Raw genomic sequence first — 24,812 nt, forward strand, 5'->3', positions numbered from 1 at the left:
ACGCTGTAGCTGAAGAAGGCCCTAGAGCAGCCTCATTTGATTATTCACCCAATGGAATTCCACGATCACTTTATGACTTATGACTGTGAACTGAACTAAAAAGTTTATGGAAATGCAACTCTATATTCAGTCTAAAATGTTATGCAATTTCCAACTATATATGTAAGAATTTTAGATATTTATGTTTTAGATACTTTGCCAGTTAAAAATTCAAGTAATTATATTCATAGTAACTATATCACGATTTTGGTTGTAAAATGAGACAAAATCAAACTAAGCTAGTCTGGTTGCACTTCATATTTTACTACTAAAAATCTTGAAATCAGCTATTTGTTCATTGATATTTTTTAATTTGGTGTCATTTCATAGAAAATTGTCGATTATAAATGAAAGTGTTTAAGACTTTTTTCAATTTCATTGTCATTTAAGTTATTAAAACAAAAATATATTTTCAGTGATATTTTTTAGCAAATAGTTTATTTCTACTTTAAATCGTATATTGAATTTCATAAATATGAATATTGGTGTTAGAGATGACAATTTGAATTACTAAAATACAAAAATGTCAGATATCTAGTTAACGAAGCAACTTTTGAAAAATATTTTGGACTTGGAGGCAATTGTTGGAAAGATGTTATTCTTTATTTTCGTTTTATTTTAACCAAAAAACAATTTCCTGGAGTTAAGTTGTTAATTTAAAGCTCACATCGTATACGAGCATTCGTACAACCCATAAACATATGTCCTCCTGACACACAGCACTGAAAAGATCTGTATCAAACTTCCATGCAAAACATCCAAACATTTGCATATTTGCCGTCCTCTCCCACTTCCAAGTCTGCAAAATACTCAAGAAGATTTGCGAAAACCGCTTCTGGGTAGTCGTATAGTTGATGATAAACAGAAGGAGGAGAAAGGGCAAAAGTGGGAGAAGAAACTAAGAGAAAAAGACAACTAAAAGGAGATAGAAAGAGGGAAGATAGGTGTCAGTTTATTAGCACCCCTGCTGTGCGGCCGAGTAGAACCCGATTTTGATGCAAATTTCAACGTCTGCAGACTAAAATGCACATTGCGCAGGTCAAAAAGGTCTCGTCTTATAAAGGTCGTTGGGGATTTCCAGGGTCAATAACCTCTTTTTCAAGAGTTCCTGTTTGAAATTACTCGAGATTCCAAAAGTAGCACGACTACAAGAATCGCAAGGGTTTGATAACATATGTGGAAGTCTCTTACCACTCTTGGATCACACGTATAGAATTGACAATTTTAATGACTGAGGAGCGTTTTAATAATGAAATAATGAGGTACACATTTAAACTGTCTGTAGCTGACCCATAAGGTTGAGAAATGGGTTTATATTCCTTCTATTCGTCAGTCTGTTATTTGGCCAGAAACTATAGTCAGTAATTAGTGTTTAAGGTTACAAACAGCTTTAATAAAATTGGCCTAATCCCTAACTCTATAGTACGAAAAATAAAAAGAAGAATATTCACCTACGCGTTTTTGACAAAATGCTGTTACTTAGAGTGCTTGAGTAAAATATTAAACATCGTTGTATTCGTTCACGACAAGAGTTTTACCAGATAACATCACGTAGTTTTAAGATTGAAACTATTTAATCATTAGCCAAAGAACAGCTGTGCTAACTTAGTCACTCCTCCTCCCTCCATTTTAGTGCCACATTCTCTCCATATCTAACGACATTTTACTTTGTCGGCAAAAGAGGCTTCCTCTGCTGCATTGTTGAAGAAATTCTCTGATAGGGAGGTTATCTACTCGGGAGTCAAATTGGTTAAATTGGATTCTGTCGAGGTTTAGTAACGGCATCAAAGTTCAGCGGCGGCTATTAATTTCATCAAGACTTATTCTATTGATTTATTTCGATAATTAAGAGAGTGTTATATGGGTGGACACACTAAAGCAATTATTTCATAAGTAGAAATATCTATTTTACCTCTAGTATCATCTGACTGTGCAAAAACTGCGCAAGCGAAGAAGATCAGCCATCTTAACGTCATCGGCCTGAAAGCATAAACAAAGTTTAAAAAATGTGTTTTATGATTAATATTTACAAGTAAATCCGTTGTATGATACAATAGAACTTACACATTCGAATTTTAGTACATAGTACTCCATTTTATATTAATTTAACCTTAGTTTACTCAAGATTTTTGCCCTGTAATTCACGTCAAACCTATTAATTTGTATCACTAGAGGCCATATTCATACCTAAAATAAGGTAATCAACATTTATAAGGGTCTCTATAACATGTTAAGTTTCTATGAAGTAGCAACAAACGTTTGTCACGTCATCCCTGGCCATCTCAAAGAATTGAGCCTCTTAAGAATAGGTTGAAAGTGTTCTGTTGGTCAACCCACTTTACTAGATGTTAGTGATTTTCCATAGCTAATGATTAGTTAACCTCTGCCAAACATCGTATCCCAATTTTGTGTTTTCCTTTTTTATGCAAATAGTAGGAATAAATAATATGAATAAGCGTTAGTATTTGACGCTATATGTCCATCCCCTGGACGGTTCTGGTGAAGATGACGTGATTGAAGATTGTACGTGCAAACACGCCAGTAACCACGTAGGTGTCTACGCACGTTCGTGTAGCCAATATGCCTAATCACACGTTAGGCTAAAAGTCATTTTTCAATTCCTCGCACCCCGCTGACCACGTTCTGACCACGAACTAATGAATGAATGAATGAATGAATGAATGAATGAATAAAGTGCTTTATTTTAACATAAACATTCCTCTCAAAACATAAGCATACACTTAATTAAACAATGGTCTACGACCGTCTGTTTGGTTGGCACACCTGGAAAACACATTTATGAAAATTAAGTTGAAACAAAATACACTTACTAACATATACAAATTTACATACAACTTTACATCCATTTTCAACAAAACTAAAAAAAATACATTTTTCATAATATTGTTTACATAACTTTTATTATTTTATTTTTAAAATTATTAGAATTTAAAAGGTTTACGCATAATGAAAACTATAAAAATTACTATGAATATTTAAGAAGACAGGCTGACAAGTTGTTTGACATAATTATTGTTTTGATTTAATTTATAAATTGGAAAAATAATAAAACAATTTTGAATTTGAAAAAAGAAAAAAAAAAAAAATCATTTAATTTATTCGTAATTAAATTCTCTAATTAACTCCCACCTCCTTCTCCACGCCTCCCTCATAAAGTTTGCTAATTTACGCCAATCCCTACCATTTATGTATTCTATGTGTTCTTCCCAATGCATGCTTCGTTTTCCAAACCAATACTCCCTGATATCACCTAAAATTGGGCAAATAGAAACAAAATGAAAAACTGTTTCAAATTCACGCAAATTGCACAAACTACAGAAATGATTTTTATTCGTTATCCATGGTTTGTGATTCAAATCAACCAGCTCTGCTCGGGCCTTTATGACCCATGAGATAAGACTTATATTGATGCTATCAGTGAGAAAACTCCTGGGCCCTAGGTCAAGGTCAACGGCAAGCAGTTGTTGGTGATATTGCGATGTACGCGCTCTGCCAACCATATCAATTCTCCAGCTATCTCTTTCCGCCTCAATTATCTTCACTAATCCCTCAAAAACATCTGCTGACCCGAAATTAATATCCAAACCGTGTTTTCGCCCTAGACATTTCCACTCTTTGGCCCAAAAAATACCTTTTCCAATTACAGATTTAGCAATAATTTTTGGTAGACGTGATTCTGGCATATTAAAAACCTTAAAAATGTATGTTGCGTTAATTTGTAGATTAAAGAAATACAACTTTTCAAAACATGTTTCTAAGTAAACAATATAGTTGGGAGTGTTATGTGGCAATCTAAACATCCTTTTAATAAACGTTTTCTGAGCATTTTCTAACTGAGAAATTTCTGAAAACCCCCAAACTTGTGCGCCGTAACACAAAATAGCTCTGAGAATAGATTCGAAGCATAATATTTTAATCTGCAGCGGGACTTTGTTGTTGTCTACTAGCCTTTGCCATACTGAATTAATTGCATAATTAGTTAGCCTCCTCTTCTCTATGAAATGTTTTTCCCATGACAATGTCGTTGTAAATAACATTCCCAAATATTTATAACTATCTACCACTTCAACCTGTTTGCCCTTATACCACCATCTATCATGTACTGATAATCTACCACCTTTCCTGAAAACCATTATTTTGGATTTGGATATATTTACTGTAAGGTTCCAAATTGAACTGTAACACTCCAAGTTTTTAATCATCATTTGTAATGCTGTTGCTGTGGGGGCCAACAATACGATGTCGTCTGCATACATCAAAACATTTACTCTCTTTCCACCGAAATTACAGCCACCTTCCAGCACCTCTGGCAAATCATTTACGAATAAGCTGAACAGGAGAGGACTTCCTATACATCCTTGTCTTAAACCTGTCTTTGTCTCAAACTCATCTGAAATGCCGCCCTTACACCAAACCGCTGCAGATGTGTTACAATAATAACTCCTCAAAACATCTAAAACGTGCGTTGATACGCCGATTGATGAAAGTTTTAACATAAGCGATCGTCTATCAATAGTGTCAAACGCACTTGAAAAATCCACAAAAAATGCATACAATTTGCCACCTTTCTCCGCTAAACGTAGTTTGATCATCGATGCCAAATTAAAAATATTATCTATAGTGGAATAGTTTTGTCTGAAACCCGCCTGGAACTCCGATAAGATATGGTTTTCATTGACCCAATTTGTAAGTCTATTATTTAGCATTCCTATAAATATTTTACCAATACAATTTATAAAAGACAATCCTCTATAATTTTGAACTGAATTAATATCACCCTTTTTAAACAATGGAAAAACTATCGATTTCTTAAAGCTTTCAGGTATGACCTTATTCCGAAAAATGTCATTATAAATACTAAGTAGTTTAGTCAAAAATAGGTCTGGGGCATTCTTATAAAACTCATATGGGACTCTATCTAGGCCCGGTGCTTTATTATTTTTCAAGCTGGACAAAACAACTTTTAATTCTAGGAAATCAAAGTCTTTATCAAGATAATCATCGGCAATAAAAGGTTCTGCAAACGAGATAGTACTCTCCACCAGAGGATTTAGTAAAGTTTTAAAGTGTGTAACCCATTCTTCAGGTTTTATATTTCCTACTCGGTTTATGTTATTTTTACACTTAAACGAGTTTATTGCTCGCCAACACGTTTTGGAATCTTTAGACACAGTAAGAGTTGAGATTAAAGAATAGTTGTATTCCTTCTTCTTTCCTGTACATAGCTGTTTATATTTCCTCTGCTCCTCAACATACTTAGCCTTTATTTCAGTTGAATTGGTTTGTCTAAAAAGCTGTAACAGTTTAAACACTCTCTTTCTGGCGTTTAAACAATGATAGTCAAACCAAGGTTGTTTACCAACAAAAGGTGTATTACTCTTTGAACCTAGCTTATAATGTGCAGAATTAGTTATAACATTTAATACATCATTAACAGTTTGCGGCGAAAAAGATTTCATACTTTCCTCAACTTTGCTAGTATAGTTCAGACAATCAAAATTCGTCCATTTCAGCTTTGGCAACAATGGTATAGTTTTCCCCTCTCCTGCACCCCCTCCCACTGGCCCAGGAGTGGCCAATAAACTTACTTCTATTGGCATATGATCTGATCCGGGAAAACCAACAACTTTGAAGTCGTGAATCGAATGTAAACAATTAAAAGTGACCGCTGCTATATCTATGACTGAGTTACCCCTATGTCCAACAAAAGTAAATTCACCCTCTTTGTCCCCTATGGACCTTCCGTTTAAAACTACTAATCCTAAATTGTCACACAAATCTAATATTTTACGCCCATTTGAATTTAAAATGTTGTCTTTTGAATGTCTAATGTCCTCAATCCTATTATTCGAAATGCTAATTATATTTTCAGAAAAACTCTGTTCTATTCCAATACGCCCATTTAAATCCCCTATAAGGACTATATTCTGGAAACAGCTATTATCAAAGAAACTTTGTAGCCTATTATAATCTATTTGCCAACAATTGAAATTTAGGTAAACAGGCACTATAAACAATTGCTCGCAGCCAACAACAATATTGTCGAGCCTAACCACATTAAAATATTCAAAGTTTACAAACGTTACATCGCTTATAAAATGAGAGTTACGATTTAATGCGTAAACTAGACCACCTGAATATCTACCAACATTAGCAGTTCTCACTGCGAAAGTAAAAGTTAAATCAAAGTTACTTAACCTATTTACAATAATATCTTGATCATGTTCCGCGACAAATGTCTCTAAAAATATAATTAAATCAAACTCCTTTATGAACTCTAAAAATAATAAATCATTTACCTTATTTTTTAATCCACAAACGTTATAAGATAAAACCTTGAATTGAGTAAGTCCGGTCGTCGCTGGGTTGTGGTTTGGAGTTAGTCCCTCTGTAGATGGATTGGCGTCACCTCCTCATTCATTGTCCTGGTTGGAAACGCGAGGCGACTGCGTAGGTGTTGAAACTGACACGTTCTGCGACGTACCCGTAGCACTCGCCGACCCCTGCGTTGTTGGAGCTGTTGTCCTCTCTGTTGATATGTCCATCACTACTGTTGATCTGGGTACTTTAAGATCACGTAAGAAGTCTGAAAAATCACGTTTGAAGAGTGTCTGCAACAATTGAGCACCATCCTGGTTGCCTGCCTTTAGTTCACCTCCCTCCCATGTGAACCGATGTCCTTTGAAAGTCATATGGTCGAAATATAATGATATCCTATTCTTTTGTTTCCCCGCCACACTTTCAATTTCGTCTCTAAGCTTTGACAGACATGCTCGTTTTTCACGCACTTCTTTAGGATAGTCTCTATGCACTGAATAACCGGTGCCTTTTAACTCTCTTACACGTGACATAATATAGTAGATGTCGGCGTCATTTGGTAGGTGTGCAATAATTGCATTGTTACTTCCCCCTAGAGGGTGGGCTCTATTTACAAATATAGTATCCGCACTCCCGAAAACATCGTTGCAAAACTTTCGCACGATTTCATTGAAGTTACGTGTTTCCTTGGACCACTTCAACCCCCTAAATATGAGGTTGTTACGCCTAGATCTTCCTTCAAGATCGACTAACCTAGACATAACCACACTCTCTCTCTGTTGTAAGTCCTCTATTTGTTTCCTTAGTACAATATTCTCCTTTTGTAACTCCGACACTTGCCCCGTGAGTTGAGAGAACTCCTTTTTGGTTGCCATATTTTCTAATTTACTATCAAGCAACTGGCCCAAGTCCTTCAGAAGTTGGGATCGTGTAATATCGCCTACCTTTTCTTCGCTGCCCATGTTGGCCGTTACCGTCTTGGCGTCGTCTGCACACTCCGGCGACGAATAAGATCTCTGCCGTTTGAATGACCTATTTACTGGTGTAAAATATTTATCGATTTTTGATTCTGTCATATGACCACTTAACACGCACCACAATTGTAATAATTAGATGGTAATCCACTAGTCACTCACTGTCCACTATCGAGTCCACACTGGTTTAGCCGAGACCACGTTGCCGCACCACTTATCGCTTATAACTGCTGTTTACTGCCGGTTTGCGGTAAATTTAGCTTATCACTCCGTGTAAATCAGTCAACATAACCGGATTTCACTCAGATTTACTGATAAAATGTCGTTAAATTGTGGAAATTGAAGAATATTTAGGAGCTTGCAATCACGCACGTCTGCTTTGAATCGCACCAGTAGTGCCAACCATGAACTAATGAACACAAATTGTATCCGGAGGAAACCAACTTGACTGACCAGTTTTGTATGGTTTAACATTGTATCTGTTATAAAGTTGTGTTTGTGTAAACGTGTGTTAGACGATAGCTTCACAAAATATGATTAACGAAAAAAGATGAGAAAAAAAGACGAAAAAAGATAAAAATGAGTGTTTTTTTTATTTAGGTGGCATTACTTTAAAGAAAATAAAAATAGTGCTATAGAAAATCTGGTGATGATAAATGGAATTGAAATGTTATGCCTGCAACGAGGCAAACAAACCAAGAGGCATTGCTGACTTGCTTCATGACTTTTAGTCCAGCCTGTGAAAGAAAACCAGAAACAAATACTATTTATCTCACAAGTCCTATAAGCTTTGGTAGGAAAAGTATTACTTGGAAATGAGATTAAAAATAATGAGTCAACTTTGTGGGAGGTAAAGGTTGTTTACCAAATAAATAGCCTTGAACGGAATCATCCATTTTCCATTAATGAAACTAATTGAAATCTTGATACAATTTGTCAAAATGCCAACCAATATTCGAGATTATCATTATTATCTTTCAACACTTGATTTCTATCTCGAATTTTTCAATCCGGTAATAGCTTCTGTTTGCCAAACAATTAAGTCATTCATCATTAATCTCTCGAGTTTTTTGCAAGTCTCGTTCGCTCTCCGCGCGTCAGCCGGCCCCGCCCCCCGCTCGCTTACAAATTGCTCCACAGATATTTAAATTTGTAATTCGCACAAGCTTTGCAACGGTTCCGAACGCCGAAGCCGGGTATTAGCATGAGTCGGATGTTTTGGTTCTTGAAGTGGGAGTGCCAAACCGTTGTGCAAAATTTTGAGTTCCGTGACCGAGAATTAATTTGACACAATCCTCACTCCAGATTCCTTTTTCTTGTTTGTGCCAGTGTTTATGAATGTGTCAAGCATACAAGTTAAAATTTATATTATGTTTTGGTTAATTTGTTATGGGCTAGTCACCTGCTGTAATGTGGACGCGGACAACACTTTGGTTGTTATGCTAATGAAATATAGAAAAACTATTGGTGGAAAGGGAGATCATTGGCTTCATATATTTTGTACAGTAGGCTATTTAGTTTTGCCACTTTGAAAGTTATTGGTTTTGTAAACCATTAGGAACCATCCCCTTAAAGAGCTTCTTTATTAGCAATTTTACATGATACAATCGTAGGACTGAGGACCAAAAGATGATACAAGACAAAGTTTAAATGTTCGTATACAATACGATGTAAAATCATATTGATTAAAACAATTACAAGGGAAATTATTACTTTCATGCTTACAAACACAATCAATGGCATGGTGAAACAATTTTACTAGGCATTGCTCAATTCCCACCCTATATCAAACTAATGTATTGACAAAAGTGTACATTATTTACATTTAGTTCTCAAGCTAGCTTCTACATAGTAAACAAGTTTTTATGTACTGCAAACTTATCTGATTTTCAACAGCTACTGAAAAAATGTCCAAAGAAGGCCAAAAACCTGCACCATACCATCTTGATATCAAACTCCCGCCAGTTTGGCTTCCCTCCAAAACTTGTGACCCAGTGTGTCATCTGGTTTACACAGTGTCATATCTACATCTTTTGAAAATCGCCAACAGATGCTTGACTGGTAATTAATTCTGTCTCGTCCCTGATTTATGAACTGTCTGAGGACCGTTAGCGAAGCCTTTTTCTTGTTGTCACCGCCGAATTAAGAGGCGCCAAGGAATTCGGAAATGCCTTACGACCTGTCGTCACAAATAATCTTTTCTTCAGCGGATTTTCAAGACTGGTTGGACTACATTCCAAGTTCTTTTTGTCAGCTTTGTTTTTCCATTCAAGCAACGTTTTAAACTAGATGTTTTGGCAAAGTAAACAAATATTAAGAGTTGTTGAAGGGATATAAAAAATGGGGTTTTTAAAATAGGGCTATCATGAAAGGAATATTTTTTTTATGTAGTGTAACGGTTTGATTTTTAGTGTTACTTCTTTTTAGTGTTATTTAAAGTTATAGTGTATATTGTGGGGGGTGAATTCGCTTGGCAGTGAGCACAAAGAAAGGTACTCGAGATTCGTTTATATAAAATTATATTTTTATTCTCAACCAAAACATTTTAAACAATTATAGAGATATAGATAATAGAATAGAGATATTATAAACAGAATAAAGAAGGTCAAGTACTAAAAGACAAAATACGATTTTCAATCAAGTATAAATGTTTATGCTAATATTATAAAAATAGCTATTCAACCCAAGAGGTCTATGTATAAATTGGTCTGTATGTATACAGGGTGTTTCAGAATTCGTGTCGGATATTTTAGGGCATTGTTCCTGGGTAAGAAACAAATCCAAATATCATATTTAAATTGACCGGAAGTCCTTAGTTACTCACACAGCCGCCATTTTGTTTTTTGCGCTTATTAATTCTTTCTAAAAAATGGTAAGGGATACGAAATTGAAACTTTGCAAAAACATTCATGACAACAAGACAAAGCTACAAAAAATATGAACATTTTTAAAATTCATAAAACAAAATGGCGGCCATTTAAAGTTTTGTTTCTTAAATCTCTCGAAAACCGTTGAATTAAAAAAAAATTACAAGAATAACTTTTTTAAGATAATTTAATTACAAATCGATTGACACCTTAATCTTTAGGATTGGATGAATATTAACTGAGATATGGCAGCTTTAACAAGTATGTTTAATTTAACCACAGCTGATTAAAAAAATTAGGGTGTTTAGTGTGAATTTTAAAAACAGTAAATAGGTGTCCAATTTTTAAGCCAACCTAATGATTGATAGTTTGTTAAAAAAGGATACTTTTGGGGTTATGTAATATTTTATTATTGTTTGAAATAATGTAATCAAAAATCTTTTAAAAATAACTCGCAAAGCGGATGGAGACTGTTGCATTGTTGTGGCAGCCTTAGGCCGCATGCCTCGGCATGCACTACATCCAACCTCCAGCGGTCACGTATCACTAAAGCTACTAAAGCTGCCATATCTCAGTTAATATTCATCCAATCCTAAAGATTAAGGTGTCAATCGATTTTTTATTAAATTATCTTAAAAAAGTTATTCTTGTAAGTTTTTGTAAACTCAACGGTTTTAGAGAAATTTAAGAAACAAAACTTTAAATGGCCGCCATTTTGTTTTACGAATTTTAAAAATGTTCATAATTTTTTGTAGCTTTGTCTTGTTGTCATGAATGTTTTTGCAAAGTTTCAATTTCGTATCTCTTACCATTTTTTTGAAAAAAATTAATAACCGCAAAAAAACAAAATGGCAGCTGTGTGAGTAACTAAGGACTTCCGGTCAATTTAAATATGATATTTGGATTTGTTTCTTACCCAGGAACAATGCCCTAAAATATCCGACACGAATTCTGAAACACCCTGTATATATATATATTAGTCTTTGCTTTGATAAGAGTGCCCATTTATATGAGATGAAAATATACACGCACAACCCTTAGCAACGTGGTTAGCAAATTTACATATTTTACTTTAATATATATATATATATATATATATATATATATATATATATATATATTTGTTTCGAATTAAAATGTAATAAAGTGTATGAAGTTATAAATATGAAAGTATTAAATTTCTTTATAAGTATTTCAAAACTATCTGTGCTCTAAGTCCAAAAATATCAAGTCAAAGGTAAGAGAGGATAACGGCCTTACTTTGGCCAGCCGGCGCTGGTTCCTGAGGAAGTGTGTTTGTTTTTGTCAAACTCTACCACCGATGGTAATTTACAATTTATCTGCAAAGAGAGAGGGTAAAGCCATGATCAGCAATTTGTTGTATATTGAACTTACTGAATGCAAGAAGCAGCACAAAACTGCTTACACTCAGCAACCTACTTTACACAACCAACTGCTGTAACTGATACTTCTACAACTTTTTGATTGATTAAAAATCATTTACAATATGAATTTTGAATTTTTTTTTAAATTAAATTCTTTTCCAAAAATTAAATTCGTCCTACCATCACAGAAGTAGTAAGGAAGTGTTAAGTAAAATATGTAAATTTGCTAACTACGTTGCTAAGGGTTGTGCGTGTATATTTTCATCTCATATAAATGGGCACTCTTATCAAATCAAAGACTAATATTTTTACAATTTAGTAGATTTGGTCATTCGAACCGGATATGTTTGCACAAAAAAACATTTAAAACTATAACCACCAAAGATTTTTTTTTCGACTAATTGGATTAGTTATACTTTTATAAATCTAAGAAATCAATTCACAAATAAAGTAGCATAAACAGAAAACCCCGTTTTAAAATTGCAATTTATCATCTGAAAGTCCACTTGGAAACCCATAAAAACAAATACTTTCATAAGTCAACAACCCGTTAGAAATCCCACTTATCCTAATGCGTATCGACGCAGATAAGATTGAAGACGCAAAGTGCAACGTGGGCGCGTAATCAATGCGCTCAAGGTCAAGTTCAAGGTCAACTACAGGTCATTGACCCTGCTCTGCAGCGGGTTATGTAAATAAGAGACATCATTTAATTAATCGTTTCTGCGAAGTCTGTTCTAATGCGACAAGTGCGTGCCTGTCGGAGAATCTATAGTGACATTCGCCCACGACTGTAGTGGTTGTCATTGGCTACTGATTAGGCCATTAGGATTTAATTGGCTAATTGGATTAGTGAATTTTGTTGTAAAGTGATTTTTCTCTACAACTTGTTTACTTTGTAGAATTTCAGTTACTGAGAGGTTGGACAGGTTTTGGTTGTGAGGCTGGTGATAAATCTGGAGATAAAAATTCCTTAAACAATATAAGATTTACGTAGTTTAAATAATTTTCTAACCATTATGATTTTTAGCGAATTTCCCATATAGGGAATAAGCTATTACCGTAGTACTCATGGTAAGACCTGGACGCGGGACCGATTTTTTTTCGTTTTGATGTCCCTAGAGGCCAAAAACACCATCCGTTCAAATTCATATATATATATATATATATTTATATATAAATAAAGATTAAACATGAATAAACTTAGTAACCAAGTAAAATTATTTATTAAAATATTTACTTACTATAGTTTCGGCTCTAAGGCCATTTATATATATATATGTGTCCGTCAGCACGATAACTCGAGCAAAAATGATCTGATTTTGATGAAATTTGGTACAAACGTGTAAACGTACGTTTATTCGAACGAGTTCGCGATCCAGCATGATCGGACCATGTGAACGGGGGTTTACGGGGGGTTTTATGGGGTTTTTCCCATTTTTGACCCAGAAAACATAAAATTTAGCAATTTCTTTCCAAACCATTTTGTAGAGCTTAAAAAAACAAATAATTTAGTATATTGAAGCGTTATTATGGGTTACGGAGAAAATTCCAAAAAATTGTAAATTTAAAATTCCCGTGTTATTCTTATGGAGAATAAGTAAACTGTTGTAGTTTGCTTGTTTGTGAACATATTTTGATCAAATTTGGAAAATGTTTTTATTTCTTACTAACTATTCACATTTTACAAAAAAAAAACAAAAAAAAAACAGTTTTACCCTCCCTGATGCAGCAAACCTAAGTACTTGTTAAACTAATTCTATTTAAATCAAGAATAAATGTTATATTTTTAAGTAGACATTTCAGTGTAAATCCAATCAGTCAAATGGAAATTCGCTTAGTCTGCAGTTTTGCTGCGGCGGGGGTATTTAGTTATAATTATGTATAACTGGAATCAATATTTAGTTGTAATAAAAGTTGAAACATAAGCAATTTCCACTTAAGGGAACAAAAAACAATCAATAATATTGCACTCGTAATATTGACCAACTGTAATGATAGACCAATTGAAAATGATTTTGCATACTTGTGAAAAAGCAAAAATAAAAAAAATAAAACTGTTGTATCGAGTATTTCAAGTGGAAATTGTGTTAAAAGACATCGAAAGAGTACTGGTTTATGGGAAGTGTAATATAAATTGTTAGATAAAATTAAGTCTGCTTTGCGCTGCTACGTTAGTAAGACTTCATGTTTGCTTTCATAAAATGATGTATTAAAACCAATTGTTTATGACAAACTGATACTGATCTTATGACATTGCTTTATAGTTGACAGGTTACAAGAAAATAATAGATAATTAACTTAAGTTAAATCATGAAACAAAACTATTTTACATTATTATAAATTTCAAATAAAGAACCAACAAAAACCAATTCTTCTCCTTACAAGTATTTCAACGTCATCCAATCTAAACAATAACAAACTGCACGTACACTAGAATTAACGAATTCCTGTGACCAGTTCCAAGAAGAATTAACTCGTCACTTTTCAAACTGAACTAATTTGACCATCATGAACGAAATCTCTAACTGAAGATCCAGTTTAGCACGCTGACATGAGAGGCGTAACTTACACAAAACAAAGACATGTAATTTATACAGTCTGGGATCCCTCCAGAGGGTTTGCTATTCCGTACTCTGACGGCTGTCCACCTATCAACATTACGTATGCTGATGATCTGATGATTATAATATATTACATTCAGCTCAGCTAACCTAATCCGACACGTTGACGTGAAAAGGATGTTTTTTTCTTGCATCAACACTGCGTGTGTGCTACATAGTCTTACCTACCTTCGTGTAAATTTCAGTTTAGTTTAGATAAATGTGGTTAAATTGTTGACTCTTATTCAGGATTCCAGCTATCTAGAGTTTTCGTAAGCTGGACAGCTATTTAACAGAGAGTCATAACTTGCTGCTAACCATTGAAGTTCAAACAGGTAGGTGCCACAGTAGCCTGAATTAGTGATTTTCAAATTCAGATAACACCACTTCAAGTGTTTGTTGTTGTAAAAAAAAGTTCCATTACACACAAAGGCTGGTCAAACGGTCCTTGATCAATGCTACCTTTCATTAAATTATTTTATATAATACACCCAAGGTTTTCTTAAATCCAGATGTCTTTCACTCCACTCATTCAAGATCCTTGGGGGTTTACTGTAAAGTGTTAGTTAGTTTTACTGTTTTTTTTAAAGACACCATTTTTATATTAACATTACACATTATATATACAGTATTTAAACAATACTTTGTACCTACGAGGAAAAGACAATCATTATGGTCACCTCTGATCCTTTACAACAGCTAAAATTACCCAGTTTGCATTACAATAGGCGAAAATAAAAGTAAGAACAAGGGACCGAGAATGGAACCCTGAGGGACTGCGGTGTGGGAGGGAATTGATATTTCATAATCGAACGTCGACCGACCTTGGCCAAACTCGATTAGTCAATTAATTAAATTATTGTTACAGAATAAGCGCCACGTGAGAGACAATGCAGTATTCTATGCCGGGCGGAATTTTAATGACTCTATTGCAGTTTGTTTTTTCGCTCGTTACGTTGGTATCCCTTCAGTCAATGACCCTGGTTTGTAGACCTGTGGCGGATTTATGAGTTACCGGCGGATTTTTTGCTGTAAAACATCTTCAGAGTTAATAGGTTTTAATTGCAGTCCGTGCACGATCCTGTTTACTTGGTCTATGGGGCAATTATCATAAAAGGAAAAGTTATTGTATTGGAACAGTAAGTGATGGTGATTTAATTTGCTTTTTAATGACGTTATTATATGTGTTTTTTCGTAGTCGTTAAGTTTGTTAGAGTTGCAGTTAACAGCTAACCACATTTGTTTTCTTTGTTCCACTATTTAGCAATAATGTAAAAGGTTGGCTTTTTAAATTTCGACGCCCAGAATTAATATTTTTTTACAGGTTTCTTGAATTTGAGTTTCTGTATTGCAATAAAAATAACAACAACATTTTCATATGTTAAAAAAATGTTAACTTATAAAAGGAAATAAGATCCATTCAAATGTCAAAGTTCTAGACCCTCATCTTTGGAACAGATAACCTAAAAGATAATTTAAATATATGACCAAACACAATACAAACTATTTTTAGCATTCTTAAAACTGCTTTACAACAACTAAAGTGTGTGAAACGGGACTCACTCACAGTATAGAACCCCTATCCAATACAGTTACAATAACTTCAGATCACTCAAAAAATTCCTGGCGAATCCAGATTTTAGCCTGAAGGCTCCGAACGTTGCATGATATTGTAAATCGGTTCACCAATAAAAAAATAACTGTAAAACCTGTCCTAAGACGCTGCGCTGTGGGGTATAATATCTCAAATTGATGCCGATGTTTTCATCGGATGCAAATGGAGCAAAACAGCGGGCTCGGCTTGGGCCATTATAAAAGGTCTTCAAATAGTCCTGATGAAACAGACAAGAACGTAAGATGAGGGGTTTGATTAAAGATGCCCATAACTGGTTTCATTAGAAACCGCTTTTGGAAGAGTTCCGTAGAGCCATTATCAGTTGATGTTGTATTAAGTCACAAAATATATACAGGGTGGCTGGTCATCAGTGTCACAAAAATTTTTTGGCGTAAGTACAAAGTAAATGCAGTGTAATGATGCATATAAAAGGTTCCAAGTCCAAAAATTAGCTTCCCAAAGAATTATTTTATGTTTTTCAAAAATAACTATGTTTTCAAACTTAATACAGCTATTTCTCAATTACCTGTAAATGGATTTGAGTAGACAATGTCATTTTCGTGTTCTACATTAAATTTTGAATAAGAATAATATAAAATGACGGAGTATCAGTTCTAAAAACTCCATTGTAAATAGATTCAAAGATAAAAATTAAGATGTTTGAAAAATATTTAAAAAACTTTGGACTATTGTATTTGTTCACACCCTGTATACAAGAAAGTGTCCGAATATGTTAAAAACTGCGCCATTTTATAAGCTTTCCAACCATATGCTACACTATTCAGGTTTAGATATTCTGTTGTTTGTTTTAGTGGTTTGAATACCAGAAAACAGGGTGTCTTTTCATTTAAAACATAGAAGGCCGGTATGTATTAAGCAAAAGTTGTATTTTTTTTTTTGTAACAGTAAAAACAGTAAAAAAGTTCCCTGATATATTATTCTTATTCAAAATTTACTGTAGAACACGAAAATGAGATTGTCTACTCAAATCCATTTACAGGTAATTGAGAAATAGCTGTATTAAGTTTGAAAACATAGTTATTTTTGAAAAACATAAAATAATTCTTTGGGAAGCTAATTTTTGGACTTGGGACCTTTTATATGCATCATTACACTGCATTTACTTAGTACTTACGCCAAAAAAATTTTGTAACACTGATGACCAGCCACCCTTTTATAAAACGTATAAAATAATTAAGTGCTGTAAGTGTTCTTCGCGTCGTTGATCTTGGGAAATTAACGGCCTTCGTTTTGGATGTATAGAAGCACCCCACCTTAGGGGCAATCAACAATTTCACAACATTATTTAGCTATGCTTCAGTTGAATTGTAGCTCCCGAAGATTGAGCGGTGCAATGCTTCTGAAACGTCATTCAGTATTTTAACCAGTTCAATGGCATCACAATATATTATCTCAACGACAAACAGTTTACTTTGATCTTGGAAGCACTTTCTAATTTTATGTTACGTACGTTTCTGATTGTTCATAAAAATCTTTCAGAACTCATGACTCATGTATGACCCTGAAAAAAGTTTCTAATACTTCTTCAAAAATATTCAAAAGCCTCAAGGTCTCTTAAGTTCTCCACCTCCTCAGCTATCGCAATAGATTCTCTTCCTTGGAATGCAATGCCAATCTTCACCACTTGCTCCACATGCTTGAAACTCTTCACGAACAAAGAACACTGAAACTCGTTGATCTTGCCAAGAGCCTTCTTCGCTAGGCTTTTCAGCTTAGTCTTGTGGGTTGCGTTGGTTTGAACGTATTCAAAAATAAAAGCTTTTCCTTCTCTGCAGTCACATTGGGGTATCAACACATGATGAGCAACTGCGTCGTGCGCCACAACAAACTGTCGACGAAGAGTTTGTAGGATGTTATTCATCTCCTTCTTGCAGTAAAACTTTGGTGGGCGACTTTTTCGTTTGACGCCCATGTACAGATATTCCTTCAGAGAAGTTTGGAATTTAGAATATTCTTGGTCTATGAGGAATTTTCCGACATCACTTGCTTGTAAGATTCCTTTGGTGGAACCAACGAAAAATAACAGAGAATTAAGAAAAAGCATTGTGCCTTTTCATTTTATTTTTATGGCCACTCTTCAGGTATGTTGGGACTTGGCATATTCTTGATCTAAAGGAAATTTGCCAAGATCACATGCTTGTAAGATTTCTCTGGTGACACTAACAAAGAATGAAAATGAAGTGAGAAAAAACATTATGCCTTTTCATTTCTCAGGAATTTTTCTTTCACTTTTATTACTTTCAATAGAAATGCAGTATCCTGCACGCTAGGTTTGGGGTTAAATCCCTGGGATGAAAATAATTGTTTGTATACAAACTTGTTTTTTAAAATTTCACTTGATCTCACGTTGCATTCACAATCACTACTAAACTTATCTCATACTCAATCTACTATCAATTAATTTGAAACATTCTGTACGTCGTTTAACAATAATGACATCAAACAAGATAGTGGATGGGTAATATGATGATTAAAAAAGAACATTGTATTTTACAAAGTGAAACTGATATTAATTAACTTAAAGAATTCAATACAAACATTAAATAAAACATCATTGAAGTTCGGATACGTTTTATCAATAGTTAAAGAATTGATTAACATAATTTAGCATTGATTTACATTTACAATAGTTAAGAATTTCTGTGTTATATACGAGTAAATCCATTTACAATTTTGTATTTCTTAATTTCAACAAATCTGTTTAAGTAAACAAATAACCCTTGTTCAAACCTGCATGATCCCTATTTGGAAACCCTGCTACAGTTGAAGAATAAGAAAGAATAGTTTTTTATTAATTTAAACCCAAATCCAACGCACCTAAACACAAACCTACAAGATTTCAAAGTAGGTTGTCAATTTACATTAACATAGCAATCCCATGTTCCACTCCCAACTCTAAACTGATAGACACACTTAATAGTCTTGGCATCATCCGATTCTCGTATTCGGTTGTTGTATTCGATTGTTGTGTTTGATTGCTGTAGTTCGTAGGTCGGGGTTATCTTGATGCATCTTGACTACTAATATCCCAAACCTAGCCTACTGGCCCGGAAATGTCATCGCCAAAAACTGTGGGTAGAATTTCAATTGGTTCCGATGTTCTAAATTGGGCTACCGTTGGAGTGAACCGTAATTTGGTAATTCGGAGATCAAGTTTAGTGTTTGGTGGTAGAGCTTCAAATCATGATGGAGGCGAAACATGATTTGAAATTTATGTAAAAATAAAACGTTTGATTTTTATACGTAAATGTAGAATTACACCATAGAACTTAAAATGTAAAAACGTCTTCGAAGTGAAAAGAACGAGTTTGTCTACACATACTTTGGAACACTGAATTGTAAACTTCAACTCTAATTAACAGCAATTAAATCCAAACACCGTCTAGTAATTCATAGTAAATGATAATACTTGGGTGTAAATTTGAAGTATCCGTAAAGTAGCGTCTACTGGCTTCGTACAGTGATAATTTGCTGATAATGATAAGTTCTCTAAGTTTCCATAATGCACTTATTATTTATTTTTACCATGACATTTTTTTCCGTGGTAAGCCTTTATGATACCTATACATGTAAGCCTGACTTACAGTATTTGCATGTAACATAAAAGGCCCGTTACAGAATAACAATCTGAATGGTCATTCGAACTTCCTAACATCATAGCTCCCAAAATTTACCAATACAAAAAATGCACATGAATCCAGTCAGAACAGTGTAGGTATGCAAATACAGTATGAGTACGAAAAATTCCAGAGTTGGACGTGTTTAATTAATCGCATAGATTGTGTAGTCGAACCTTCCATTATTCAATTTACTGATAACACCTCAGGCAGCGCCAGCTAAGTGGTTTGGAACAGAGTGAGTGAGTGTAGGCGCCAGTGGCACGAGCAAAGTGCATGCAAGGAGCAAAGACTTAGTTGAAATACGATCAGAGTAATTTGAAAACACGCAATTGTTATTAGAGTATTCATTAGGTGCACATTAGCGAAGATGTATTATGACAGATCCTCTGTTTTTGATGAAATAAAATTTTGGTGTTTATTTTTATATGCACAGTTGATTCAGAACTCGACGATTCTTTATCGTCAATATTTTGATAATTTATCATGTCAATATTAACAGCTTATCTTATGCATTGACAAAGCGACATGGGGCATATCATTCCATCATAAGCCCACCTTTATTTTTTTCTCAGTTAAAAATACGCTTACGATGTCTTACTGAAGCGATTAAGAAAACAAAAGAGCAGATTTTAGAAGCTGTACAGTTCATTTGAAATTTATTTTACTTTGTATTCCTTTTTCATTAGATTTATTCTTCAATGACTGAAACTGAGGGGCTCAATATGTAAGTGAGAATTCAAAATTGTTTTCTTAAACACAAAGAGATGTTATTATGACAACAAAATAATTTGGTGTGATTTACACCTGAATCCTGAAGACTGACATTGTGCTATCACCACTTCAAAAAATCTCTACAGTTTTGTAAATTATAGGTTCGTTGTAGCTTGAAACTTAACCAATAACATCTTTTCTTAACTTTGAGCGTGCCATTTAAGTCTCCATGTTATCTGAAATACCCGACACCAACAAGTTGATAACATCTTTTCACGCCTGTCACCTATTGTGCGAAAATGATAGGAACGTGTAAAATCGATGAGTCACTTGAATACGATCGGCGAGAAGATACTTAGCATATAATAGCTTGTTCGGTGACAGCTGACTGGGCGTCCCACAGGGTAGTAGATTGGGACCTTTGTTATCTGACCTCTTGTTGTTACCGACATGAATGTATAGTCTTTGTTTTATTTGGTTACTGGAAATAATGTTTAATGATGGAGTTTGTCAATCTAATACGAGTCATTAATGTGCACTACAATTAATTATAACAAACTTCTTAAATATCTCTGCTTGAAATTGTTTAAAATGGCGTATTAAGTAAAATATTTAATCTGGTTCCGTAAATGCATTCGCTTTTTGCTACGGGGTATAACCTCAGAACGAAATAGGTCACAACTCTGAAGCTAATATAAATTTGGCTTCAGCATAACTAAGGAATACTTAATTTGCGGTTTTCTTGTTCTTCAGGGGATAGAGATAAAATTTGCACTGTTGCACTGTAGGTACGGTACTGAAACAATAGTTACATTGAAGATAAAGTCGTACACCAACAAAAGCAATCGTTGCTGAGAAAATCAGAAATATACCAGACATTTGATGAGTTAGGAGTTGGAGCTATCTATATTAACACAAATATGGGTGAAAGAATGCCTAATCATGGACCAAAGAAGAGGTGGAATTAAGTAACAAAAGACATGTGATAGTTGAAAACTGATGAAGACGCAGGGGATCGAAGAAAATGAAGGCAATTGGTGAGGATGAATACATTTATAAATTATTATTTTAAAGGTAAGCTAGTAACGAATTGAGCTAAGAAAATACATATTTAAATGATTTAAAGTGACATGAAAATGGGCACATAATATTTTACTCTTAATATTCTTAAAACCCACAAATTAATCAATATCTTAAACTCCGAAGAAGCGCTAGGTTCTTCAACCATTAATAATTGATTTCGATTAGTAGATTCATATTTGTGCTATGCCAGGAATATTGGAACATCTCCACGAAACGTTTTAACCAATAGGACAAAACGATTAATTATGATGACCCGAAGAAGTTGAGGATGGGCTGGGAAATGACAAAGAGTAACTGGCTTTCACAGCTGGAGTTAACGATTTATGATGTTATTCACTGCACTCTTTGACCTTCAATTATTAGAAAGGACGCGATTAATCGATACAATCACGTATCACGTGTATTTATCAACGAATTTGCCGTTTTTCTTGATTACAGAGCTGAATATTTAAAAAGGTCGAACATGCAGACTGTTCTCGCTCGAAACTTTACTATCAATCCACAGTAATAACAAAACTGAATCATTCCACGCAGTAAGATGAGTGCTAAGACAAACTTAATCCGGGGTAACCTACCTTTTGTGGGTGTTTTCGACACATGTTTTTACTAAAGAAAGAAATGGTACCGACTAACGGATGGCACAATAGATTGGACACAGATATCAACACGATCTCTAGAACCGCTGTGATATTGAATACCAGCTGATTCTCGCACGTGCTGTACAACCGTCAGCTGATCCATCAAAATGGACTCTGATTGGTTGACATAGATGTAAACAGGATACAGGAGCTGTTGAATTTGAGCAATCATATTGCAAGCAGATGGTAAAGATAAACAACCAACGACTTGTTAGTCCCCAGACCAAAGCCAGTCTTTGCAGCCCTAAGGAAGGGGGGCATTTTTGAGTCGCACAAAATGTCTGTCTTTTTAGGACGAATGTGTGTCATCTTACACGTATACGACGCTCCCTGGATAAACAATAATAGTGAACTCAGCTCGAAATATGAGATAGTTAGAATAAAATATTTTGTTCACGTGGTTATACGCTGGTCAATTCAAAATTTTATAACGTTAAAGTAAAAAAAATCACATTACCAAAAACACTAAGGATCGTGATTTAGTTGCTAATTCAAATTATGTTAGCTGTTGGGAATTATGTTACAAACAGTATACTTTAGTTTATTATTTTATTACCTTATAGTTTTATCTCTTCACGCGAGTACACTGTAGCATTAAAGCATTAATTGGAATTAAGTTTTTTACTACGTCGAGTTATTTTTAAAAACATGTCCTACATACATATAATTCCTCTTCGGCCTTTTTCCTCTTTGTACTTTCAGACAAATAATGTATCCATTATTGAGACTTCACATGGATATCTCAACTCGACCTTTAGCTCTAAATGAATTTTCCTGATTATTCCGACTGACTTCCTCAGCAGGAACCATGGTTTGTCCTGACCGTCATCCATGATCTCTCCTCAGACGACAAGTCATCTTCAGATGTCAACTCATCCTGCTTTGTCTCTTCTTCTGTATCAAGGTCGCTCACGTTTACAATTTACATTTTGGCGCTCTTCCGGGGGAAGTAGGCTGAAAGAGCTATTCGGTTTATTCTTAACAGAAATATTGACAAGCAGTAGTTAAAGGATATGTTTGAGAATTAGCATCAAACAAATGTATAAAGCTCAAATTGGTGAATACTTGTTGGTGTAGTGTTTTGCGTAGTTTAATTACTTACCAATTAAAAGTCAGATAATTAAGGTAATACTTAAAATAAAAGTAAAACGTTGTATTGCTTACTACAAGTTTTAGTTAAGGGATTAAATTATTATTTTTAACATTTAACGAATCTAGAATCCAGTTTTGTGACAGATTTCACACAACAAATTTCATTGTTATTATTTTAACGCTTTACTCAATTGAGAGCGCAGTTGAGAAATCATGTAGAAAATACGTTTTAGAGATAATTTAGACAAAAAATGTATTTTAGTGCTTTGACTTGGAGTTTTGTATTTAATCTAACAAGACATTTATTTTTTACTAACAAAATTTAAAGGAATCATAATATTTTCATTATTGGATTAGGTGTTCAAACCAAACCTATTGTGAATAAGATAGTAAAAATATCAGCCACAATCTAGAAATTATGTACTCGTACTTTATTAGCATTCTACCTGGACGATAGTTGAAATGATATTAGATATTTTCAGTTTGGCGAGCAATTTCCTTTATCTGTGAGGATTGATTGCAAAGTGTATGTTACCAAGAACGAACAAAATTACCAAGATTATGTTACCAAGATTACTGGAGCCATTCTAGGCTGTACTGCAAAGCAACTCTTCCTTTTGGATGCGATGGTTATAATGAGTGATGACAAACTGTGCCCAAGGACAGGCAAATTCTGCGATTACATCATCCCTCGAATTGAACTACGCGATCCTTCGCGGCCAGAGGTACCCTTCAAAATACAAAGCAACACTTGGACCTAAGACGTAATATGATAAGGACGCTTTCAACTCAATTCCTTTATACTCTTTAAGATACTCTTCACAATACATTATACTCTAGTTTGAAACTTTTCATTATTGAAAAAAAAAACTTAAGTAGTTGTCTGCGTATTTATTGATAATAGAATAAAATAATATAATACCACCAATATTACCAAGCTCAATTGTATTATCTCTAGTTCCCGGTCAAATTAACTATTCTTAATCACGCTGAAAATAAGCACCATATTAAACAATTTAATACCACTCCTGTACCATTTTTGCCATATTTTAACAGAGAGATTTTACAACTCACAATATTACGACCCTCCCCAGAAAAAATTGCCTTTCTATGTAATCATGATAGAAATTTAAATGTTCTTAATGTTTATGGACTTTTTTTAAAACTTCTTTGTAGAAAACGTCCAATTCAAGTCGGTTTTGTTTCCTAGAATTGAACTTTTATTTATGCAGTTCACGCGCAAGTCCACACTCAATAACCACAGAGTTCACGAGAGGTCAGATTGGTTGCGGTATACCACAAGGATCAGTCGTGGGACCGGGATTATTCTTATATTTTATTCATGCACAATCCATTATAATATTTTGCTGGCGATGCCCCATACTGGTGTTTGTGCGTGTTTGAAATCAAACTTTAGTTTATTTTTCATAAAATATCTGCTGTAGAATTAATTTTAAAGGTATGTTTGTAAATAAGCAGGAATGCAAGTCCTGTCTCAAACCATTTAATTTTCTCATAGTTAAGCATTTTTTAATGCTACGAAAATTATATTTTGTTGCAATTATATTCTAAGAATATAATGAGATTGCTATTTGTGACTTGCCAAAGGGTCCTGTTGACAAGCCAGTGGGTTTTAAGGCACTAAACAATGACGTGACCTTCACAATAAATTAATAAATGTCATGTGCCCACCAGAGGACGTGGGCCTGAAAGGGTTTTAACAAATCATCTCATTGTTATAAATAATATCTAAAACAGTTTATCAACGATTTGAACAGAAGTTTTTTTTTCTTTTTTGATTAAATCCAATATTAAATCCAGTTGT

General features: G+C 34.2%; 1 protein-coding gene across 2 annotated transcripts in view; it reads right to left on the reverse strand.

Moving 5' to 3' along the window:
- Nucleotides 1-24,812, reverse strand: part of LOC128999828 (collagen alpha-1(XXVII) chain-like) — a 64,393-nt gene that overhangs the window by 21,497 nt on the left and 18,084 nt on the right. Inside the window, exons 1-2 of one of the 2 annotated variants that reach the window (XM_054426527.1) lie at nucleotides 14,862-14,874; nucleotides 1,952-2,019 (exon numbers count right to left, since the gene is read on the reverse strand). In XM_054426527.1, the coding sequence (XP_054282502.1) occupies nucleotides 1,952-2,015 (64 nt within the window). In that variant the 5' untranslated portion in view covers nucleotides 2,016-2,019; nucleotides 14,862-14,874. Of the gene's footprint in view, nucleotides 1-1,951; nucleotides 2,020-14,861; nucleotides 14,875-24,812 lie in introns of those variants that run through there. The other variant, XM_054426526.1, reaches the window with a different exon arrangement.

The sequence above is a fragment of the Macrosteles quadrilineatus genome, unplaced genomic scaffold (assembly GCF_028750875.1).
Source record: "Macrosteles quadrilineatus isolate MER2022 unplaced genomic scaffold, UCM_ALF_1.0 Scaffold_8__2_contigs__length_117827958, whole genome shotgun sequence".
Lineage (NCBI taxonomy): Eukaryota > Metazoa > Arthropoda > Insecta > Hemiptera > Cicadellidae > Macrosteles > Macrosteles quadrilineatus.